We start from the raw sequence: 24,692 nt of genomic DNA, 5'->3' as shown, positions 1-24,692 counted from the left end.
GTCTGATACTACATTTTCGCGTATTAAGGATACGATCAGTTTATGTCGAAATATATAAATATATTTTAATTCAATTTTTTTTTACAATAAAAAATAAATTTATATTTACTATTCATGTGTTTTGACTTTTGTGCAAATATGAAGCCATGAATTTAATAAAAAAGAAAAAAGACTATTTCACAAGACATCACCAACGCACGAATTATCGAGTATTAATCGGTGGTGGTCTAAGGCTGAGCAAGATATGGGTAAGATATGTCGACCGGTTTTAAGTGGATCAAGAATAAATTCTGTCTTGTTTAGATCCCATGCATTAATTATGTATATCCAACGGCAATTTTGTTCTCATCTGTCAAAAACATTTTGGACGATATGATATTGAATGAACTGTATTCAACCAGAAAACTATCATGTGTTAAATAAATCATTTAATTAGTCCGAATTTAATATCTTAATTGTTTTATATACGAATTGTCTATTAATTTTGGATTGACAAGAATAGAATCAATCAATTTTTAAAAAAAACTGATATTCTGGAATGGAAAAAAGAAAAAAAAAAAAAAAGAAGAAGAAGAAGTTAGAATTAGTTAATTCGTTTTATTTATTCATATTGATTTTCGAGATATATCAAACAAATGTCTCAAAATTTGTCATAACTTTCACCATGCAATAATTTATTTCGGTTTAAATTATCTATTTAGTTTGCTTATTTAAAACGAGATGTCCTCGAAAATCGAACCAATTTAATTGATATATTTAAAAACTAATTATTTCGACTTAACCGATATAATGTTCATCTTACTTTCAACTCAACTTACACTTTTTACATTTTGTATTCACCTTTTACATTTATATTTCTAGTTTCTCTAATTAATTTCCGAGCTTTTCTTCCTACTATATATTATATTGAATTTAATGAGAATAAAAAGAGATACATTTATTGCACNCCACATACAGATGCACCAACGATTGGATTCCAGACATCAACATTCATGATGACAAAATATTAAAATTGTCAAAAATCCAAAAATATTAACATAAACTCGATTTTGACAATATAAAAGATCAAAACGAAGAAAACAAAATCAAACCAAACCAAACCTAAGAAATCATAATATTTATGGGAAACGCTTTATTATATTAATCAAATGCGGTAAAAAAAATATATTGATAATATTATCGTACAATACCATGCCTTACTTTTTTTTTGAAAAAAAAGGATTAGTTTTATATCAGTTGATGTCAGACTTCGTAAATCATCGGAAGTATTGAGTAATGCATTGCGATAAAGTCTAAATTTGTTTGGTATAGAAAATATTATTTATTTACTAAAATCTTAATTTCGTGATCTTAAGTTAGACCAAACAAATAAATGGAAAGATAGGTTTTAAATTAAAATAAACTGACAATTAATACATGCCATTTTTAAGGTAATGTAGGAAAGGATTTAAACAATTCATCAAGGAATTACAAAATCATATTATAATTCAACTTATGCTTATCATGCACATCCCTTGCTTCTGTGATTCTCGGGGAACTGCATAAATTTCTCCAGATAAACAGAATTTTGTTCTTTGTCCCTAAATATTATATTCCACTTACTTTTCTCGCATTGTCCGTTAACATCTCCCCTTCATTTTCAACCATCTTCGTATTTTATGTCTGCTGTGGCTTCTGCGGTCTCGTGAATTAAGTTGAGAAATTTTGGGCAGTGGAATTTTGATATATGTAATTGAAGAAGCTAGATCTGGTGGCAATTCTGGTAGTCGATCGATGTTCCTTGGAGTGGAAATAATTGAGATTTGGCGGCCTTTTCTTGCAATGAATTTGGAGAGTTCAAGGTATGGAATCATGTGTCCGAAAGCTAGCCACGGGAACATAAGTACTATGTGCAGATTTCTCTGTTTCGCCATGAGTAAAGATCAGGAGAAGAAATGGCGATTGATAATGTGAATTTGCTTTCAGAAGTAGCTAGATACCTGATCAGTGAGCTTGATGAATATTTGCTCTCTGAATGGTTAATTTATATAGTAATATAATGTAAGTCATGAGATCAGAAAACACAAAAAAAAAAGATCCCTTTCTCCAGTTTCTTGTCAAAATATTTGGTTTCTGTACAACATGATTTCACTCTCCAGATCAAACGGCCCCCATGCATTTGAGGTTTTCGGACTTCGGTTACTTTCGAAAATATCCAACTGATTTTGGAAATACATTAATTCTAAGAATATGAGGGTGACAAAATCTACACTTGTACTGTATAAGAATTTTGCAAGTGGAAATATGGAGTTACACTCACACAACGATTCCCAAAGCACTGATCCTTTATATTAATGCATTAGTTGTGGCTTCCATAGTTTTGACAGAGAATAAAGAATACTACAGCAATTGATAATTTTTATCTTTTAGTCTTCTTTTTCATATACGGAGGATCAAGATATGTTATTCGACCATTGAATTGAAAAAAATATCCTTCAAATAAAATGCTCATACATGATGCAACAACTTGCAGAAACGTTATATTTATTGCTCGATAAGCAGCTCCTGGAAATGGAAAACGGATTGAAAATTAATCCAATACCCTGAAACTGCTCCAGCATCGTTGTTCAGCATTGAAAATGGCTTACTTTACAGTATTCCGGCCTCGACCTAACCTGTAACTACAAAAAACTAATCCTAGACCTTATCAGGTCAGACGAAGCGTCGATTAACAACGAATTGCATGAAGTAAAACTACAGTTAAACATCAGGAGAAGACTGGTACCACCTAATCTACCTAGTCAACTAGCAATGTCTTGTTAATTGGATTGATTAGGCCAAATGAACAACTCTGGCACCATGGAAGAGGCTGAATCATCGGGAACAAGGGGATTGCTATTATGGATGTGGTGGAAGAGGCTGTGATGATAAAATGGTACCGAGAGGTCGAATGGCACGCCATAGGGGATGTTGGAAACTGGTTGAAATGTGGAAAAATCAATGCTGCTGCTGCATGGAGGTTGAAGGATGTTACTATAAGGTATCTTTTCTTGGGGAACTTCAAGAGATGGTTGTACCCGTTTCAATGTTCCTCCAATGGGTAGGGAGTTTCTATTTATTGCTTCAACATTGTAACGATTCATCTCGAAATTGGTTACCGCGTTTACTCCTCGAAACTTTATTGCAGCTATGTCATATGCTTCTGCTGCTTCCTCCTCAGTTGCTGCCAAATTATAAACAAAATTCCATATAACTTTATTCTCAGATTTAATAGATTAAAGTTTCAAGCATCATGTTGAAAGTTGGCATACCAAATGTTCCGAGATACAGATCTTTATTCCCAACAACTCGACCGATCCTCGCCTGCCAACGACCTTGTTGATGATGCCTGCAAGTTCAAGTTAAAGATGACAAAATGAATAGGATAATGCGAGAAATTAATTAGTTTATGATAAGACTCGATCGAGAGTTCAAACCTTGTAACACCCCTGTAGATCGATGCTCCCCTTGAGAAACCACTACTCTTCCTAAGGATAAAAGTCACTCATAAATAATAACCTCAACCAAATCAACAATAAGTATTTTGTTCGAAACGAATTAAGATGTACAAACCTTCGAATCGAGGCAATAAACTCTTGTTTAGTAGAATGCTTCATCTCCTCCAATTCTTTAGTATAATGGGATATCTAGAACGAGAATTTTCTGTAAGACTTGGAAGATCGTGCATTGGTTTAAACAATTGTGAACAATAAGTTGAAGATCGAGGATTTACAGTCCATTATTGTAGATTAATGCTTTCGATACATAAATTCATACCCATTCAGTTTAAATTCTTCCATTTACAAATTTAATGCGTTTCAGATAGACCAAATATTGGCATGATCTAAAATCCAAATTTCAAATGTTTTTGTAAAATCAAATCTCGCAATCCAAACGCATCTCATAAATTGTGACCCGTGATAAAAAGAACAAAGATCTTTACCGGGAAATTGGTGGTGGCATTATGACCCCAATATTTCAGAGCAGCCAAATCGTACGCTCTTGCCGCCTTCTCTTCCTTGTCGTAGCCACCTGCACATAAAAAAAAAATATCGATGCAAATGAGACGAGAATTTATAAATATTACTTACATGCACAGGAAAAATGAAGCAAACAAAGCAACTTACCCAAGTACACTGCCAGTCATAATCCACAGTTTCGTAACATCCAGGAATAAATATCCAAATTCATGCAAAAGAATGAAGCTATCATTAGTACAGCACGCCACCAAAGGAAGAGCTCAAGATCATATACAGATTAACTAAACAAGTGCATAGAGTAAACACAAGCACGGTGCAAACAAAAACATTCAGATAAAACTAAGATAGCTTTGAATTATTGACATGATATCCAATGATAACGTGGCCAACCCGACAAAGAGTCCTTTGACTAGGCTGGGTGGGGGCACATATGTTACAACCAAGAAACAATAATTTCAATTACACCAGACCCGTGCACATATATACCACCAAATACATAAACAAATTGGCGGCACATCCGATTGAATGAAATAAAAGTACAAATTGTACATCAATATTCCACTCGATCATCAATGTAAAAAGTTTGATTGAAATTAAAGTAGCTAGTTGAAAAACACGTACATATATCCCTTTGACCCCATTAATGTTCTAATTGAATCCATGCAAACCAAAGTATATATATAACATATTTTTTACTTATTTTTTGTAATATAAACTCTTCTTTTAAATATTAATGTACTAATTTTCTCGATTTGTTTTCATTTCACACGATAAGTAAAAATTTTCAAGACGATGGCCCCATTTTTGAGTTACCTTGACGTCCTTTTCTAGCTTGGCCCTCCCTTCTACAGCTATTGTCCCATAGATGGGCTTCATATCTTCCCGTCCATCTGTGTCTGCATCAACACGTCGATAGTGTAAATAAACAAACTTGAAAATTTTAAAAATACTAACATTTTTCTCGTAAACATAAATGTTACTTGTGATTTTGAATAATTTAACATGTAAAGTACGTACCGGGTAACGCCTCGGTAAATCGAAGTTCTTTGACCAAAAGTTTCAGCAATTTTTTTGCAGCTTTCAGATTCAACACAAACGATAGCTTTGTTATTGCTATTTTTACCACCATTACTAACTCCAAACGACGACTCATCAACTTCCGAGCCCGAATTGGCAGAAAATGCTTCGAACTCAGTAATAGCCTTGAGATCTTGTTGGTCTCCGTGGCCGACATATGCGGCGTCGCAGCCGGTTTGATGGTTGTGGCATATATGAGTCAAGGCTGAATCTTGAGTTTCTGTCGAGTCGGCGCCGAAGAAATCCTCGAGCTTTGGCGGCGCTTGCGTTGATGAATCCATGAAGCTGCTGAAGTAATGGTTTTCTGCTTCGGGGTACATGGTCTGAGATCTTTGGCTTGGCCACCCTGTAATAAAAAATTTCATAAAAAAGAGAGAGAAAAGAACGAAACGAAGTGCATAAAAGTCTTGAAAGAAATGTTTTTTTAAGTTCTACTTTTGCTTTCAAACGAAATGTTGCAGCAACTGATAGTGAATTAAGTTCAAATGTTTGGTGTATTTTCTTGTCTTTTCTTGCTTTATTCAAACTTGGTTCGCAAAGCAAATAAATCTTGAGAAAACTGAAAACTGGTTTAACAATATATAAAGAAATGTGCTTACCATTAACTGCGTAAAAATTATCAGCAAAGCCGTTGTAGTTCTGAGAATGATCAGTAGAAGAAGACTGCAGCATTTGTTCCACGGGAGACTGTAGTGAGAATGATAGCCAGTTACTTTCTGGTGCCATTTTACCCAATTCTTCTTCAAGTTTCTTACTTTTTACCAAGATTCACGAGTAAATATACAAATCTCCACTCCGACTTTTCGATTTACTCCTACAAAACCACTCGAAATGAACGAGAATCGTCAAGCTTAAAGAACATGCTTGAAGTGTAATTAAATTGAAGGCAGAGAAATTAATTAACACTTTAATTTTTAGATAGATAGATATATATATTCAGATTCAGATAGATAGATATACCTTTATTATTGATTGATGATTGATTAATGATCAGAAAAATGTAAAGAAAAGGTGCATGGCATACTTGGAAGATGAAGTCATACATATATCTTTCTAACTTCTTTCCTAAAATCGAAGCTTAAAGAAAAAGAAATTAACCCAGATGGGATGTTCACTACTCATTCCACAAATTATATAACTCTTAAACAGGAAAGAAAGACTTTATATATATAAAAAAAAGAGTAAAAAAAAGCGCATGCAAAGGTGAAAGAAGCAAGAAAATTTGGCAAATAAACAGGAAGAAGACGCAAAGCTTAAAAAGGGTGAAAAGGGTGTGGGGACATGTGGAGGAATATAATGGGAGAAAGAGGCGGTACCCTCCGCCATTCCGCGTAGAACCAGAGAGTAGATCCATTGCTTTATTATAATCTATAATTAATGGTATATATTATAATGAAGAAAATTTTGAAATAATAAATCATAATTATAATTAAAGAGTGAAGAAGTTGAGTGACTTTTGAGTTTGGTTCTGCGGGAGCAAATTTTGGCCGGTCAGCATGGTCGCGAAAGATGCGGCCTGGTGCTCTTTTTCTTGGAACAAGATTTTACATCTTTTACCTGTTTTCGTTGTAGGGATTGGGTTTTGTTTCCACTTTTAAGCCAGATATATTATTTTATTTTTATATAATTATCTATTTTGATAAGCCATATTGGAGTTTTGGACATAGCAAAATGCATTACTATACAGATGTATATAAATAATTCACATATATATTTAAAGATATGCATTTAAAGTAAATATCTTGTGAGACGGTCGTACGAATCTTTATCTGTGAGACGGGTCAACCCTACCGATAGTCACAATAAAAAATAATATTTTTAACATAAAAAAATATTTTTTCATGGATGACCCAAATAATAGATTCGACCCACGAAATTGATCCGTACGTGACACCGTCTCACAAGAGTTTTTGTGATGCATTTAATAACCAAAAAAACATTTAACTTGTTAGACGAAAGATCTTTTTTGTTTAATCAATAATACATCTATAGCTTATATAAAATAAATATAGATTAAGAATTTTATTGTTAATAATACGAAATTAGTTAGTCTAGTGTCGTTTTATAGGTTTGCATATTTTACTTTATATATAATACATTTAAACTTCGAGTGAATTGAAAACTAGTTTTCAAGTGTTAAAAATTTAAAAACTTTTATATATACACGGCCATTTAAAACGCATGCATGCATGCATTAATTTGGTTATACAAAATATTATTTAAATTAATGTGTATGTTAATTAATTCATTCAACACGGTGTGAGATTGTGGCATTTGAATGGTTACTGCGGTTCATAGTTAATTATTAAGTAATTATTTATTAAGTAATTATGAAAATGAATAACTTTGGTGACATTAAGTATGGAGCTAGAAAATGAATACTGAGAGGCAAAAAAATGTTTTAAAAATTGTAGGGAAGTAAAAACAAATATTAAGAAAGAAAGTGAAAAAAAATTAATTTTATACTTTTAATCAATGAAATTAAAAAATTGAGGGACGATCGCAACCCCAATTCTTGCTCTGTTTCTGGTCACATCACGTCAAATTAAATACAAAAAACGATTGACTTTTATTCTAATTAACCATAAATGAAACACATAAAAACCAACTTTTTTATTAAAATAAAATACGCATGAAACTAATCATAAAATGTTTTTGACTATACTCAAATTACATGAATGAATGAGCAATAAATATCTTTTGAAAATAAAGATTAAGAAAGAAAAGATAATTGGTGGTGGTGGCACCCGTCAGAGAATGAAATTCTTGGAAGTATGCAACGTTGACAAAGCAAAATGTGTGGGTGATGCACGCCAAAAATTTGTGTGTTATTTTAGTTGTCCGAAAACAATTCCCACCCCCAACGACTAAATATATATCTCGAAATTTCAAAAAAAAAAAATTGACGAGAAAATTAGCAATTTCCGCAAAGTTCTTATCTTAAAATTATATTTGTGAGCAGAAATAAAGATTTAAATCTTGATTTCTCATTATTTTCCTAAGTATTAATTTGTTTTTAAAAAAACTATATTTAAACTTGAACGATAAATAAAGTGAACAAAAGATTGATCTGAATAATCATCAACACTCCATTGGGGTTCAAAATGTCCTTATTACATGTTGATTTCACTTGCACCATATATATTTTAATAGTTTTCATATATTGCATACACACAGTACATACTTATGTGAACACTGATAAGTTAACACTCACCTATTAGATATACAACTTCATTGATGCTCACATAAGTGTGCATAGTGAGTATCCAATACATCAAAATTATATATATATATATATATATAATGAACATATATGTATGTTATAAAGTAAGATGATCATCCAAAAAGACGACTATCAACTATCAAAATTTTCAACATAACTATGTGTGCATGCATAAAATAGAGCCTCTACCCTTTACTATCTTATATTTTCCTTTTATGATCATAACTTTATACAAGTTAGCTAACTAACAAACCCCTCTCTCACTATCAATATGAGACATTTGGGCATTATAAAATCAAATTAACTCCATTGACTTATGTATATATAAAATGATAACTCAAATTCCATTAACCTTTTAAAGCCCTCAAGTTTCCAACCACACGAAGCCACCCACAACCAGTCAAATAAATGCTATATTATTTTAAGTCGTTGTTCTAATATTTTATTCGGATCGTATAATTCGGCAAATTTTTATGTAGAAGCATTTAATTTTATATAAAAATAATTATTAAATATGCCTTTTTTAAGTTAATAGTTTTTTAAGATAAAAATAATATAAATGGTTTAATTTTATGATATAACGATGAAGATCAATCAAAAAAATTCCTTGTCATTTTGTGAACTTACTGTCATTTTGTGAACTTACTCTATAGATAATAATCCATGCCTATTATAAGAGTTATTATTATTTGGATTATTTCCGTATATTTATTTACGAAATTAGATTACCTATTTCATCTCCTCCTTTTTCTAACACAAAAATCTTGTCAGTATTAGTCCACGGTCTCTTCCAAAATGATCATCACCGTAATTTACAAGCTTATGTTAAAAAAAAAAACTACCATAGAAAATTTGAAAAGGAAAAAATTTATCCTTTTTAAAAATTAATTGTCAATTTTTGTAAAAAAAAAAAAATCATGCCTAAAGCCTAAAAAAATTATTAAATACATAAAATTACTTTTTATGCACACAGTATATGCATAGAATCACTACAAATTATGTTATATGCATACATAGAATAAAAGAGGACTCTTGTTGATGTTTTGTAAAAAAATTAAATTTCAAAAACACCTTTAAGTTTTATGTTTTCCGCCAAATAATTGGTTTTAATTTCAACAACTTATCTTTTCTTACATGTTTTAAATAATAAGTTGATTTGAAATTTAGTATACATTTTTTCCTCTTTTTCCCCCTTTTTTTAAGTGACTAAGCCTATCCTTTTTTATTTTTATTTTTGACATAAGATTTCGATTCCGATGAAAACGGTTACTCACTAAAGAAAACCCCGGCACCGTTAGTCACATGCTCTAATCCTCTGAGTTACAAGCCCCAACCCGTCTCAACTGAATCTGTTCTCGGGAGTACACTCAAGGAACATTTCATCTCCCCACCATTTTAGGTTAAGAAAATGTGAAAGAGCGTTGTGAATTTAAACTTCATTTTAACAGTAACAAATATTATGTAGTATATGAATATTATAAAATAGCTGTAAAAGTAAACGCTTGGTTTCGCATTCCATTGCATGAATACTTATTTAATTACCATATGTAATTATTGTTAACCAGTAGTAACATGCAATGAACGGCTCAAATTGGTCAACAGAATCAACTCGACCATCCCAATGAAGGAAAATGTGTGGTGTGGATTTGATTAAAATTATAACGTTTCCGTTCTTATCTTAGGGTTAAAGAAAGGGCACTCATTATTTTATCCAGAATGTAAATATAATTAATTACCACCTTTTGACCGTTGACTGGGAGTCACGTGCGTGGTATCTTTTGACTGCAATTTAACTCGCTATTCAGGGGGGACTCGCACGTGCGCTTTATGTCTCTTTCGGCGACCGTACCAATGAAAATATCGAGGATCATTGCAACAAAATCTTTGTTTTTGTTTTTTTGTTTTTTTTGAACGGACAAAATCTTTGTTATGTAATCTTATTATTCGGTTTTTTTTTGTTTCTTTAATTTTATCTTGCTGGTATTGTCATATCCCTGGATTGATTCTAAAAATTTAATCAATTAAACACAAGCTTAATCGATTAAAGATTTTAATGTGAGTTTGGTGGCACAAGTTTAGAAAATAAATCCATATCGAATAGAGCGGGCTAAAGTACACGAGCGCTTGGAGAAGGTTTTTGTAATAAGCTAGTTGTTAAAGCTAAAATATGTCTGTTTATCTTAATGTCTCTTTTTCAGCTCTTCGATAAATTGAAACATTTAATAAAAAAACCGGGAGCTTTCAAGAAGCAGTTTCGAGAGAAAGATCATTGCTAAAGTGAAAAACCGAAGCATATATTCCATTCTATGACTACGTTCTAAAACTTTTAGAGAAAATTATAATTTTAATCTTGTTATATTTATTTTTTCACGCGTTCTGTCTTTCATTTTATTAAATTACAGTCTCTTAGTTATTTATTTTTAACATTTAGAAATTTTATTCCATATACCTTTTTGACAAATAAAATATGTACTTTTTTTAAAAGAAAAAAGTTGTAAAAATAATTTCAAACTTCAGCAATCAACAGTTCAACACCGAACTCAAATCATGGCCTGCAGTATCATATTTGAGTCATTTTCTGCGCTTTAATTAATTTAAAGTTCTGAAAGGCCCAATATATTCCAAGATTTGATTATTGGGCTTATTGGGTCTGATACGTGGACGGGCTTCGTTTTTTATGTCAAAGTAGCCCATTTTCCTGCTGTCGGAAAACCCAGAATTTTGGGATTGGAAAAAGGGGGTGTTCTTCTATACGACACCGTTTCCCAAAAACCCAACATAAACTTAGTCCTCTTCGTCAATTTTCTCTCTAAAAAACACTCGCCCCCCAGACGACACCGTTTTCTACTCCATCTACTCGGACGACTCCACCTCCCCGCCGAAATTGGGTCCCTCCACCGCCGAATTCTCGACTTCCTTCACCCTTATATAGCTCCTTACATATGGCAGCATCAACCCTTTACTCTCTTCCTATCCAGTTCTCCGCCAATTCCGAATCTCTCCGGCCATCTCCGCTTCGGTGACCACCTTGAAGACGAATGGTTCGTGGTTTACCTATGTTCCACACCTCCAGGACTGTCCGAGTTTGGGATTCTGATGGTGAGTAGAGATGATTTTCCTAGCTTGCTGGCACCGGTATGCCGTTCAGTTGCATTTCAGCAAGAGAAAAATAAGAAATTTATTTATCAGGGGACCTCTTATAGACAATTATTTTATGTTTTCTCCCTTCTGTTAGAAATGAATTATTACAAAGTTTCGATGAATAGAGGAACAAAATAACTACCAACCTTCCAAAGTAAACAAGTACAAGGTAGTTTGAAGGAATGGAACTGAAAATAATTAGTCCATTAACGGGTTACCAACTGGCAGAAAACACAATAAAAATCTTTACAAGCCTGTAAAAATTAGATAGTTTACAGCTCAAGCAATTCTTGCTTAAAAACCAGGAAACGAGATGAAGGTAAATACATCGCCATCTACGTTGTACATGAGGTAAAAAGAACTGGACAACAAATGAACAACCCGGAAAAATGATCACGTGTAGAAAGATTTCAGGGAGGTGTACCACCTCTTAGGAGATGGAATCTTCTATTCGGATGCATACACGAGAATATAGAATTTTTCTGTTTCTTTTCTCGCGTTCCGAAGATAAATGCGCGTAAAGGGATCTTCGCCCTGCTCATGGATTGCTTCAATTGTGGTTGATCGCTAGAAATGCCGAACTCCTCGTTCAATTTTCTTAGCGATTTTTCTATTTGAAGCTGAAGTGTGCTTACATTATCAAAACCAGTTTGTAGCTCTTCTCTAACCTTGTTATTCTCTTGTTTCCTGATCATGATCTCGCCTTGAAATTTTGCCGCTTGATGACTACTAAATCGAATTTCCTCTTCTTCAACACCCTCCTTCAAAGCTTTCGTGATTTGCTCCTGAATGTTGCACAATGATGAGAACCTGCGTTTCAGCTCATCTTTTAAGGGCACGCTTTGCTCCAACCAAACGGTAAGCTCGATCTGTATCTCTCTCAAGTGCTTGTAAATTGGCCGGACCTCTGATTTTTGCTCGCTTGTAACACTTCCCACTTGAACCTTTTTTTCTAAACGCTTTGATATTTCATCCTGCAGATCTTGAACTTCAGTTTTGAACTTCTGAATCTGATGAAATGCTGTGCTAAATCTTAACCAGAAATCCAGGTTCTCATCCAGTATGGCATCGATGTCAGTACGAAGTTTTTCTTCAACTGCACAAATTGATGGAGTCCTGTCTATGAAATCCAACTTTACATCTTTGATTCTAGAAGTATTATCTTTCACTTTTGAATTCATGGTTTTTGATTCAGGTTCAGATAGCTGAGTGCTATAGTCATTTTTGTCATTTTCTTGTGGTAGATTCAACTTTTGGTGCAGACGTTGAATTTCTCCGTCCCTTTTGGCTATACCATTCTTAAGCTCTCGTATTTGCAATAGGATGTCAAATTGGCTTTCTCTCTCTTTCTTCTCCATGCCACCGAGCTTCTTCTTAATGTCCTTGTAATTCCTCAGAATCGTCGTATACTCTTTCAGTAGAATCTTCTCTTTGTCCTCCATTCCACTCAATAGCATCTGCTGCCAATTTAGCTCTTCTTCTTTCTCTGCTGATCCATTCCCTCGAGCATTTATAAAATCATCTGAATGATCGACAAGAATGAGTTCCTTCAGCTTCTGGTCTGAAAATGTGACAGTTTTTTTAGTCAAACCCTTACCTTCAACTGTCGTATCAATTTCTTTAACATCCTCCACATCTTCTGTTTTTGAAGCACTGATATATTTTCCACGATCACCTGGACTTGCCATTTTTCCCTGATCTTGCGAAGAATTTGTCTCCTCGGACTCTTCATCTGGCCTAATGCTGCTTAATTTCTCGGACAGTTGATCGAGGCTATTGCGGGCTTCTGTAAAGTTCATTTGCAGATTGCTATTTTGGCTTTCGACATTCTTGTTTAGTTCCTGAAGCTTTCTCAATTTCTCCTCCATTTCTTTCAACCTGGTGGTCAAAATGTGTGTTCCCTCTATCAGCGTCTTTTTTTCCTCTTCCAAAACCCGAATCTGCGCATGAAGATCATCTGCTTCTGTCTGTAATGTGTTTATAAGAACCGTTTGAGACGACACCTCAGTTTCTAAGGTGATCACCTTGTTGACAAGTTGGTCTATCTTTTCTACCAACTCTGTCACCGTGAGAGACTCCATCGATCCCATATTCAATTCGGCTCTAAATTTCTCCATTGATATCTCAGCAACCTCGGTCTCTTGCATCCCCTTGACCACTTCTTTACCACTTTTATCATCATCATCAATTTGTCCCATCAGATACTCGTGTCTGAGGGATTTAAGGCGTTCTTGAGCAGATTCTATCTTAGCGTGTTCCTCTCTGGCTTTTAGAATAGACCTTTCTTGTTTCTCCTCCAACTGAGACAACGTTTCACGACAGGACTTGAGTGCTGTTTCAGCCATCAACTTTCTTGCCTCATCGTCCTCGATAACCGTATCTACATTGAATTCATCTTGCAACCTGCACACTTTCTGCTGCATTTCCACGATCTGGTTCTCGATTCCCCAATATTTCGCAAGCCCACTTTCATATGAACTCTTAACAAACTCCTTTACAGTTTGCAAGGTCAGAATTTCTTTCTGAAGCCTATCAATCTCCTCAACAGCTTTTTCCTCGGTTAAGCCAGATTTTGGAACAGTTTTACTGGCGTTTGAGATTTTCTCAGATTGCAGTTGCTTTGAAGCAGTTGTTAGCAACCCTTTTAAATTTTTGATGGGCGCCTTAGGAACGTTTGGAACATTGTTACCCGTATGCATTTCCGGTATTTGAGAGTTCTTGACCGCTTTTGCCATGGCAGATTCATCGTATTCATCCATAGCAAACTGAACCTGTTCTGGGAATACTGTCGCTATCGTATGGTTGGCATTTTGCAACTCTTTGGATAAGAGGTCGTAACGATCGGCCATGGCTCGGAACACCTTGTAGGCTTCCTCCACAGAACTGATGAGCTCTGGCCTCCTCTTGTAATACATCTCAGCTCTCTTGGCGAAAGAGTCTCCATCTTCTTCAATGAGTTTAAGCATGTTCTGCACTTTTTCTTCCATATCTGCAGTGCCATAAACCATATGATATTTGTTTCTAATGTCCCAAGTCACACAACAATGTATTTGATAGGACCTAAACAATGCCTGAAGCATGAAAATTGGAATTGATGTGATGGAAACACACATGATTTCATCAAAATCTCTTCCAGGTGACTCGAACCAAAGATTCTGGTTCAACTCCTGTACTATTCAACATAATCGGGACCGTAATTGGAAGATTGAAATATGAGGTTCTAACATGAAAATCATTAGCAAATCGGTCGGACATCTATTTCCGGCATGTCCAATGCGATCTTCATGCTCATGCATCGAGTTGTGGATCCAATTTCCAAAAAAAGTGAGCTAATATACTAACATGGTATCTCCGTCAAAGTTTGTGATAACGCATACGTGAAACAAACATAAACACCAAAAGAGAGACCATCGTGCATCAAACTTGTGCAAAATAAAATTAATCTCCATATGACTATTAAGAATTATTAAAACAATAATCAAACACTAATGATTTTACCCTGAAGGCTTTGATCCAGCCATTTGGATTGCTTTGTCCTAATGTGACTAGCCCACCACCATGAGTATGCATTGTTTGCAGCTTTCTGCAACATCTTTCCAAATTTTTTTTTTTTAAATCTTGCTTGTTATATTATTCAATAATTAAAAATTAACTATATATTATGAAATAAATAGTTAAACAGCTCACATGGCACTAAATCAAGATTCAAGACGAGAGAAAAGGGTTTCCAAGAAACCAGAGGAAAATGAAAGAAATTTTAGTTTTGGGACAAAGAATGTTTAGATTTTGAACGAAAACATCATAGGACAGATTGATTGGTGGAGAGGTTGTTTTGCTCCAAAATCAGTGTTGGGCCATTCACTAAATAGAAGAGAAAGACAAAGCATTCGGCAATTCCTATGTTAAACGACGTGGCGTCCACTGGCCTTAGACAGCTTCGCATTCCTTCTTCTTCACACTAAAGAAGAAGTCACCTTTGCACTTTACACCCCCACTGAATAAATTTAAAGTGTAATAAAATATTTTTAAATGTCAAACTTTATATATATATATATATATATATATATATATATTGTTATATATATATATATATTGTTATTAAATTACATGAAAGATGTTCCAAGAAGAGAGAGAAAAGATATTATTATACAGATTTAACAATTGTAACACATAGATACACACATCTACTTCGAGGAAAATCTTATGCTTTGGTATTCATTGTCATCTCATATTTTTACAGAAATCTGAAATTTAAGTGAATGAAAACCAAATTACATTTCACTACTGCGGAAAATAATAAACCAGGACATCAGTTTTTACCAAGCTTGGCTGAGACTGCCGACTTGTCCTCACTTATCTGTGGCAGCCTTCACAAATGAGAAGTCCTCTGATCTATCCTCTGGTCTATCATGATGTATGCTCAACTCAACTTCTTTATTATCATCGCGATCAACTCTTATGATTAAGCTCGAAGTCGCACCTAACTCGGAAGACCGGTGATGCTGATCATGATCAGATTCGTCGTGGTCTTGATATTGATCAGTCGTCATATGTCCGATAGTTTTGAAGCGCTGAAGCCTGGTATGTGTCGAGTTAAATGGCGAACCCATTGAAGATGTCGGGCTTCCACCATCATCACCTAAAGTTCGTGTTGATGGATGTCCTCCTTGTCTTCCATGCTTTTTCTTTGCACCCATATGCCATTTCTTAAGGGCCTTGGACGTTTGTTCGTCGAAGATGGATTGCTTCATATGCGATCCCATCTGTTTTTCAGCCAAGAAATAGTTGAAGTGGTCTATTATAAACTGAAGTTAGTTGAAGCAGGAACACCAGAAGCTTCATTTCTTTAACATATTTGGGGGAAGGGCGTGAACTTAAATCTCAATAGACACGAACATTGGGTTCAGTCGAAATTCATTACAATTATGCATGCAAAAGCTTAGATTTAGAGGGGCTGAACTGAATTCTTTCATTTCAAAAGTATCCAAACAACTAGATTAGATTTAAAATCAAAGCTCCGATTTCATGTCAGTCAATCCAAAAGTAATCTATTTCATTTCTTTCGAACTTAAGCGAGGTGGGATGATCTATGGTAAGAGTCAGTTCAACCACATCGTTGTCCATCAAATTTCGGTTTCTCTTTTCTTGCATGAAGAATAAATAACGAAAGAAAGATGCAGGCGATCAAGCGATTAGCTTGAAGGTACAAATATCATGCCTGGTTTATGACACAAGGATCCGCGCAGATGGAGACTACACAATGATTTTCTATGGCAACTTCTGCAACAATTTTAGTAATTTGAAAATAGACGTGAAACAATTATTAACAGGGTGTATAGTATGATCCAATTGTTATACATTGAAACCCTCAATCCCGGTGATCAAGTATTAAGCGTGACAAATTACAAGTCTAGAATGGCATCGATTAAACCTATATAACAAAATGTTACAAGTAAAAGAGGCATTTCTTGAATTCACAGAATCATCGTCTAAACAATGAATGATTATAATACCTTGTCCGACAACTCAGACTCTATTCTTACAACTAGAGCCATGTATAGCAGAAAAATCATATTAACGTGAAGATATAGTAAAAAGAAATCAATGTCAAGCAAGAAAATAAATTCCATCCAATGATGGTATTGGTACCTGGACAACAAGGGCGTATAGTGGAAGGGTAATATAGCTGCAAAAGAATAGGAGTGCTACCCTGAAGCCATCAACACCAAAACAAATTTATTATTTTTTAACATATTCCTGTAAAGTCATTGTTTCTTCTGTAGCAAATGTTGAATTAGGACTTACCCCAAAACAAGTTTTGTTATTACAAAGGCCACATTACCTCTGTAGGAGCAATAACTAATACCATCTTCATACTGTGCATGAGCAAAATTGTCTTACGTTAATGATTTTGCAAGGAAAAATTTAATACAATACAAGTAAATAACTCGAGGACAGTCGTTACCCAAATCCACAGAAAGTATGTTATTTGGAAGGCATTCTGCAAAAAATGATTTAAACGATTAAAAGAACTACTTAGAGTGAATTTTTTTTAAAAAAATGTGAGACATGGGGACAGTTCTTCGTCGACAAAGGTAATACCTGAAACAACGCAAAATGTAGAAGCTGTAGAACCAGCTTAGGACGACCAAACCAGAAATGTTTATCTGAAACTTGCACAAGAGGCATGCCTTGAACCACTGCGCTTCTATCTTTGATCTCAATGGCCATTTTAGTCAAAATGCTCTGTAGCTCTGTGCCAACGGCTAGGATTATCTGAAGAAAGTTAAATAATCAGGCATTCTTCTTCAGGAAGTTGAAATTTTAATTTCAAAAATACGGACACTTACAACTAAAGGAATTAAGGATGCCCAAAACAGTGTCCTCCACCCTGATTTCGACAAATTTATAAAAAAAATATGTTACAAATGAATTATATAAAGCAGTAACGGAAATAAAACAACCAGATAAATCACAGTCTATCACATAAATCACAGATAAAGGGACACAACTGGCTACTTACCGCTGACATTTAGGAGCAGGAACATAACAAATGATGCCCACAACACCGGACTGTAATCATATAAACAACCAGATAAATCACAGTCTATCACATATATTTAATTTGGATAAACGAATTTCATATGATTTAACTGCATGCAAGTATGACATCACCTTATTCCTGCGATGCTCTTAAAATCATCCTCCAGTGACCTTTTGATATACTTTTGGAAGTCAAATTTACTTCCGGGGGCCAAATGAACCTAAAACAAAAGGTAAAGTCTGTAACTTAATAAGGACACAGAGTAAACATTTACAAACAGGTAAATTACGAAGATGTGAAATTTACAGTAATGAATCCATGGCGCAGGGTCAAGTAGTCGGATCTATTGACAGACCTGAAAAATTGCCTAAAAAAGCATCCCTGCATGGAAAAATATAGAAATTTTTTATATATTAATGTGTGGTCCAAACTAAGCCATGCTCCCAATTTGCAGTTTAAGACAACAATGGAATATAAATCTTACAATGTAAAACGATAATGGAACCCTGGTCCAGAAACTGGTGTGGGCTCGCACAAAAGAAGTTTCATGAGAAAGCCTGAATCTTGAAGTATCTGTCAAAATTCACAGTTATATTGCCTTAGGGAGTGAGGAAATTAAAAAAAGATTTCAAGATCTATAAGAAATGCTCACATAAGATACATGATGTGACGTACCATTAGAAAACTCGTAGCTATGGGACGACGTCTCCTGCTCCCATTGCTTCCAGCGACGAGTCTGCACCAAAAGGTCTGTCACTTTTTGGACTTTCAAATAAATATACAGCAATATGTGCTCTGAGGCTACAATAGGTTATCAAAACATATAATGTTATTCCGAAAAAATGCAAGAGTGATCTGGTAAAAGAATTTTGAATTACCTTAAATCTTCCTAGGGCCATAATAATACCACAGTAAGCGACATGCACTACTGCTAAAAAGAATATAAGGACATGAATCTGATGCAGTCCTTTTACAGATATAAGAGGTACACGCCCCTGTTAAAACAATAACATTAATGTTGCCAAAATCTCATTCTATCTGTATTTCACGCACTGAAGAAAAATGCAATTGAAATCCCACAAAGAAATTTCGATTGAAGAGCGAAATATGGCTACATTATCCAAGAACTGTGACAATGGTTGATTTGAAGCAACAGTTTCTCGCATAAAAATATCAAGATTTGAAGAGCTCAAAAGCAACAATTACCTCCTCGCAAACGGCCTCTTTTTTTGCTGCTAAAATTCTATGCTCATTAAACAACAGTCTACGTTGCGGTTGTCTCTCAGGACAAGGCAACATGGAGTTAGCAACACTAACTGGTATGCATATGGCTGCAATATGATACTGACTGAACACAAGGATTAGGGAGATGAAGCCGAGTATCATCAACTCTGCCATTGGAAAAAGGAGCAAAGTTATAAATCAAGAAACGTTATTTTCATATTAGAGATGGTGGGGAGAGATATAAGGGACAAATTACCGGCTTTGATTATCTCCAATGCCTCATATAGGGCTCTCTTGTGCCTATCTGTTAACCACTGTGGATAGCAGTATCGTGTTATGTCAAGGACGGTTTAATACAAGCAAACAATCTGAAGTAGACGACAATACACAAGGGCTGAGCCAGGACTCCATTTTTAGAGGGGACAGAATTTTTAATCAACCATTTTCATAATTTTTTAGGAGGTGCAAAAATACAATATTAATTTAAGACTAAAGATTTTTAATAAAATCAGGAATGGTTATCTAAATCAGGGCCTGACTTGAATGCAGCTTTGCCACAGACATTTAACAAGTAACTGCTGAGATTTAAAATAAACTATGAAAATAGTTACATTCCCTTTTAACTAAATTTTCGACTTTGCAACACAGATTGATGTAACAATCATGATCAAGAATTCTAATATATGAAAGCTAGGTGAATATGCCAAGCAAGACGAAAATAACAGTATGGCCATTGCTTATTTAAGCAGATCCAAACATATCTCCATTGTTTAGAAATTATTAAAGTAAAAGTTCAGCCACAGATCTACACAAATGAAAAATCTGAAAAGCACCAATTCTACAGGTTTAACATTCCGGACTCTTTTCAATTTTCCCAAATATTTAAAAAAAAAAAAAAAACAAATGATTTCACTTAGCTTTGAAAAGAAAAGCACTAATTCTACAGGTTTTCTTTTATATATATATATAAAAAAACTGGTGTGTAATTCCAAATAGGCAAAAACTTGCAAAATCAATGAATTAAAGCATCATGCGCCTCTACCATAATTTCTCATGGTACATTTAACTTTCTATACCTCTTTGTATGAAAATATCCTAAAATTAAAGTACCTAAACTGGGCTATGTAATTTCTAAATATAACAAAAGCATAGATTTATTCTTTCCATTTTTTTACAACACTATCAAATATTTAAACTGAGAAATCATGCTAAAAATAAGGAATTATCCAGGATAACATATTCGACTTTGAGGAGTCCCACATGTATCGGAAACATGTAGTCGCCAGAAAAAAAAATCAGCAGAGTGAATTTTTAATATCGATTGAAGAATTATTGGGTTTTTTGTAATGATCTTTTTCGCAGGGCTTTGATTCTTTGAAATAACACAAAAAGGGGAAAAAAACTCGAAAGCTACAAAATGGGTCCTTCCCAGAGGAAAAGCCATATGCTCGTTTGGGATTCTTTCATCTAAAGAAGCTTTTAGTAAAATACCAATCTGGTACATGAATCCAATGAATCGATGATACCATGAAATATTCTCCACTTAAAAAGTAAGAAAACAGTAACATAAATACCCAAAAAAAGATGAAAATAAGTGTCATGAAGTGTAACGTCAGGTTCATGTCTCCAAACGAAACAAGAAGAAAATTTGGGAAAACCCAAAAACATAAACTTGCTCAAAAAGATGAATCAAATACTAAAAAAAGTAAAGAGAAAAACAAGAACAAGTGAAGTAAACTGCATACCGTTCCAAATTTATGGAGAAGCTTTTCAAGCGCAATAGAGATTACTATAATGACCGCGCACACACCAGCTACAGCCCATGTCGGAGTCTGATCCAGATCTCTCGTGGTTCCGTATGCACTCGACATTTTTTTTTGTCTTTTTCACTGAAATAACACAGATCCCTTTACACTGGAGACAAATCCGAAGGCACGGATTTTATTGGAGCTGAAGAAGAAGGAGAAACCAGCTACTTGCTTTAGCGCCAGGTAATTCTACTTATACAATATTGAATGATACGATAATTTTGCAAAGAATTCATGGGCTACTAATTATAAGTTTCAGTTGAATCTTTGTTGATCTTTAGCAATTTCAACGTAGAATTTAGTTCGAGTAAAAGTCCAAGACCATTGAAAAGTAAACCACAACTCATTCTTTTGTGAATATACACAATAAATGAAGGGAAGAAGACAGAGTGAGAGTAATCCATATTAGACCACGCTTCGCATGAACAAATCAAATCAACGTATAGCTCTTCATTAAATTAGTTACTTGCCAACAACCTGTCAAAAATGTCACTGTTACCTATGCTGGCTTGTCCACAAATTTCAACGATGCATTCATATTTTTTTTTTTATATTTTTGTTTTTTTTTTTAAAAAAATATTAAAGTTATAAATCATTAAATTATTTATTTATATTAATCTTGTTTATCTAAATATTGCAATTAAAAAAATGCGTTATTTTGTTGCTAAATTAAATTACCCTTATCTATATTATCAAAATCATTTTACTTCAGCACCCAATTATTAAAATAAAAAAATTTGATATTTTTACGGCCACATAATATGGTGGTCCAGCCAAAGATAGATGATATATTATGTTAATACCAATTTTGTACGTATGTATATATACAATGTAAACATGGCAACATTCTACTTAATTAAGTTTTAACTGTTAACGTAACTAAAAATAGTGGGTGTGTATACAAAGATTTTATAAAAAAAAAAAAAAAAAATGGGAGTTGAGCAATTGTTTTGTGAAGTGAAATAGATGAAAGAAAAACGTATTTATGGCATGGAAACAGGGAGATTATTGCATAGTGGAGGAGAATACGTGAGCTTGAGATTTTGGTGGAGATAGTGTGGGTGCAATTTTATCGGTTTTGCCCATTAATTTTAAGAAGCACGTATTATTTTTTAAGGATAAAAATGTAAAATAATGATGGTGTAACGTTCAATTTTTATGAAATAATAGAGATATTAGAGACGGGAAATATAATTAGATCTCCACGTGGGAAGATTAGACCAAGTCCGGGGAACAGTTCCAGCCTGCTCAACTTGATCTTTGTAGGGAAATTTTCATGTGGCATTGGATATAAAGCTCAGGACACCATGTCTTTCATGACCTGATGACCAAGGCAAACTTTTCAATAGGTATCGATTGCTCGTTCAATTTTGTTTTGCGGTATAAAGTTCGAAATTTGGTTGATCTGGATGATCACTTTGAACAACACTTTGAATAACACTTTGGAATTGTTCGATGAAAGCTAAGATGGCACATCTTGGATACGATGTCATGTCATGCATGGTTTATCACATATGAATGACATATATTAGTAAACTATTTGAAAACTCGTAACCCCGTATAGATACAATATTTAAGAAGATATAAATGCATATTGTCTTTAGTTTTTATGCCCTTTTACACAGAACAAAAATAATGGACTAATATCCAGCATATTTGTATTTACTTAAGATCTATAAATTTTATTTTATCGACGAAGAAAGTTATGGCCATGCATGTTCATTTTGTATATTCGATCATACTGAAGGGTAAACTAGATCATACTGGGGTGACAAAAAGCGCAGATCTAAGTTAGAATCCTTCTGTGTAGTGGTGCATTACTACAGTGTACATGAAATTTAGTTAGACTAAAAAAAATTCTCCTTAGGAAGTTGCAGCCATTTTTTAGATTGTATGTTGGGGTTGACAACCCCACCCATATTGGCATTTTAAATATACTCGAGTTAAAATTTTCTAAGCTCTCTCTTTTTAATGGATTGAGTTGGGCTCCTTTTATTTTTAAAATTGAGTCATTGCACTATTGACACCATGGCTCATGTGGCTCCGCCATTGCCCACCCGAACCATGTTTTCTGGTAGTATTTGTCGGTGAGCATGAAACAAATTATGTGAATCACTCATCTACATTTATTGGGTTGTGAAAACGGGGGAGACAAGTTATAATTCATAACATTAACAAATCACGACAGTTTATGTGATATCTCTTGTTTCACATGTTAAAAATTAAAAATTTAAAATGAGTTTATAATTGACTACAATGGACTTCTATAACAAATTAAGTTAATCGTTTTTGTAAAGTGATGATGAATACGAAATAATTGCTATAGGAGTTCATTGTGTAGTCACGCAGGCGCAGGCTTTGCTCGGAGAGTGACAAGAATGGTATCAGAGACGGTTACGGGCAAAAAACACCGGAAAATATGTGTTATGTGCGGCAAAGTACTACGTGCATGAGAGTCACATCTTGAACCTGCGGGACAAATTAAAATGCTACGTGACGGGAGCCACTTCTTGAACTTGTAGAAGCCACCTCTAGATTCTTAGCGTTGGTGGATCGAGGGGTCAGGCCGCGACGAAGACATCGCGTTCTGAATGAGGGGTGATTGTGATATCTCTTGTCCCACATGTTAAAAATTAAAGATTAAAAATGAGTTTATAATTGGCTACAACGGATCTCTATAACAACTTGAGCTAATCATTTTCGTAAAACAATAATGAATACGAAGTAATTGCTATAAGAGCTCATTGTGCAGTCAGGCAAGCGCGAGCTGACGCTCGGGAGATGACAGTTTATGTTACACCTATCGGGTGATGCAATGCTTATTTGTGGTGGGGACGACAAACGCTGTAAATTTCAGTCATTTGATATCTCTTATTTCAGATGGGTAATCTCTAAGACATCAAGTTATTATTCACATTAGAATCACATTAGCTAGTCGTGTCACACGTGATATGTGTTCCATAAAAAATGTTTTTTTTTTAAAAAAAAAATTTAAAATTAAATTTATTAATTTTTGAAGTTGAAAGATAAAATCATTTTTTGAAATTAAAATGATAAAAGATAATTGATACGATGGAAATAAAGTTTGTAGTAAAAGATAATATAGTAAAATCATGTTTAGTTTAATAAAAAGAAGAGTAATTTATATATAAAAATAAACCTAAAATTATACGATAATCTCATTTTGTTAGTATTGACATCCATATATTATTGATAATAATAGATATAATTCTATCAACTCGTCAACTACGTACTCTCTCGATGGAGACAATTGCCTAATAGTTGGCCAACCTAAAGCGATCGTACCCTCCAAGTCGGTCAAATTGCCTAACTTATCCGATCCCTTAGTCCCAAGTTAAAAGACAAGACATGCCACGCCAAGCATAATACGATGGCATGGACTCACCTCAATTCGGTCCGAATGACACTTCTTCAACATTCGTCATTTTATGGACAAAAGTACCTATTTATTTTATTTATAAAAAAAAAATAGCAATATGACATGTTTTATGTAAGTATAATATAATATATAAATATATGTTATTTTTGTATTGTTATTTTTTTTCTCAAACAATTGGTTTAATTATAAATTTTACAAAATGAAAATTTAAAATACTTGATATGATATTTTACGTGTAAAATGATGGATACATAAACTAAAAGGCGTATGTTTGGCA

The 24,692-nt window shown here is 34.0% G+C and overlaps 3 protein-coding genes across 3 annotated transcripts; all 3 read right to left on the bottom strand.

Moving 5' to 3' along the window:
- Positions 1-2,479: 2,479 nt before the first annotated feature.
- LOC140967749 (AP2-like ethylene-responsive transcription factor AIL7) lies at positions 2,480-6,392 on the bottom strand. The gene is made up of 10 exons (XM_073428474.1): positions 6,036-6,392; positions 5,675-5,889; positions 5,016-5,421; positions 4,812-4,894; positions 4,146-4,154; positions 3,962-4,050; positions 3,592-3,665; positions 3,456-3,506; positions 3,291-3,367; positions 2,480-3,202 (listed from the first exon to the last, which is right to left on the bottom strand). The coding sequence occupies exons 2-10, from the start codon at positions 5,799-5,801 to the stop codon at positions 2,799-2,801; spliced, it is 1,320 nt and encodes a 439-aa protein (XP_073284575.1). The 5' UTR covers positions 5,802-5,889; positions 6,036-6,392; the 3' UTR covers positions 2,480-2,798.
- A 5,279-nt stretch (positions 6,393-11,671) lies between these two features.
- On the bottom strand, positions 11,672-15,151 carry LOC140967757 (kinase-interacting protein 1-like). Its single transcript, XM_073428487.1, has 2 exons — positions 14,938-15,151; positions 11,672-14,428 (listed from the first exon to the last, which is right to left on the bottom strand). Exons 1-2 carry the CDS (start codon positions 15,029-15,031, stop codon positions 11,850-11,852), a joined length of 2,673 nt encoding a protein of 890 aa, XP_073284588.1. The 5' UTR covers positions 15,032-15,151; the 3' UTR covers positions 11,672-11,849.
- Positions 15,152-15,584: 433 nt separating this feature from the next.
- Positions 15,585-21,438, bottom strand: LOC140967739 (MLO-like protein 8). Its single transcript, XM_073428460.1, has 15 exons — positions 20,953-21,438; positions 19,464-19,521; positions 19,190-19,374; positions 18,862-18,978; positions 18,659-18,719; positions 18,468-18,556; positions 18,290-18,364; positions 18,115-18,203; positions 17,963-18,012; positions 17,790-17,830; positions 17,542-17,715; positions 17,405-17,440; positions 17,245-17,315; positions 17,089-17,149; positions 15,585-16,202 (listed from the first exon to the last, which is right to left on the bottom strand). Exons 1-15 carry the CDS (start codon positions 21,076-21,078, stop codon positions 15,789-15,791), a joined length of 1,647 nt encoding a protein of 548 aa, XP_073284561.1. The 5' UTR covers positions 21,079-21,438; the 3' UTR covers positions 15,585-15,788.
- Between the last annotated feature and the right edge of the window lie 3,254 nt (positions 21,439-24,692).

The sequence above is a fragment of the Primulina huaijiensis genome, unplaced genomic scaffold (assembly GCF_012295235.1).
Source record: "Primulina huaijiensis isolate GDHJ02 unplaced genomic scaffold, ASM1229523v2 scaffold27947, whole genome shotgun sequence".
NCBI classification, from domain to species: Eukaryota; Viridiplantae; Streptophyta; class Magnoliopsida; order Lamiales; family Gesneriaceae; genus Primulina; species Primulina huaijiensis.
This window is presented reverse-complemented; position numbering and strand designations above follow the sequence as displayed.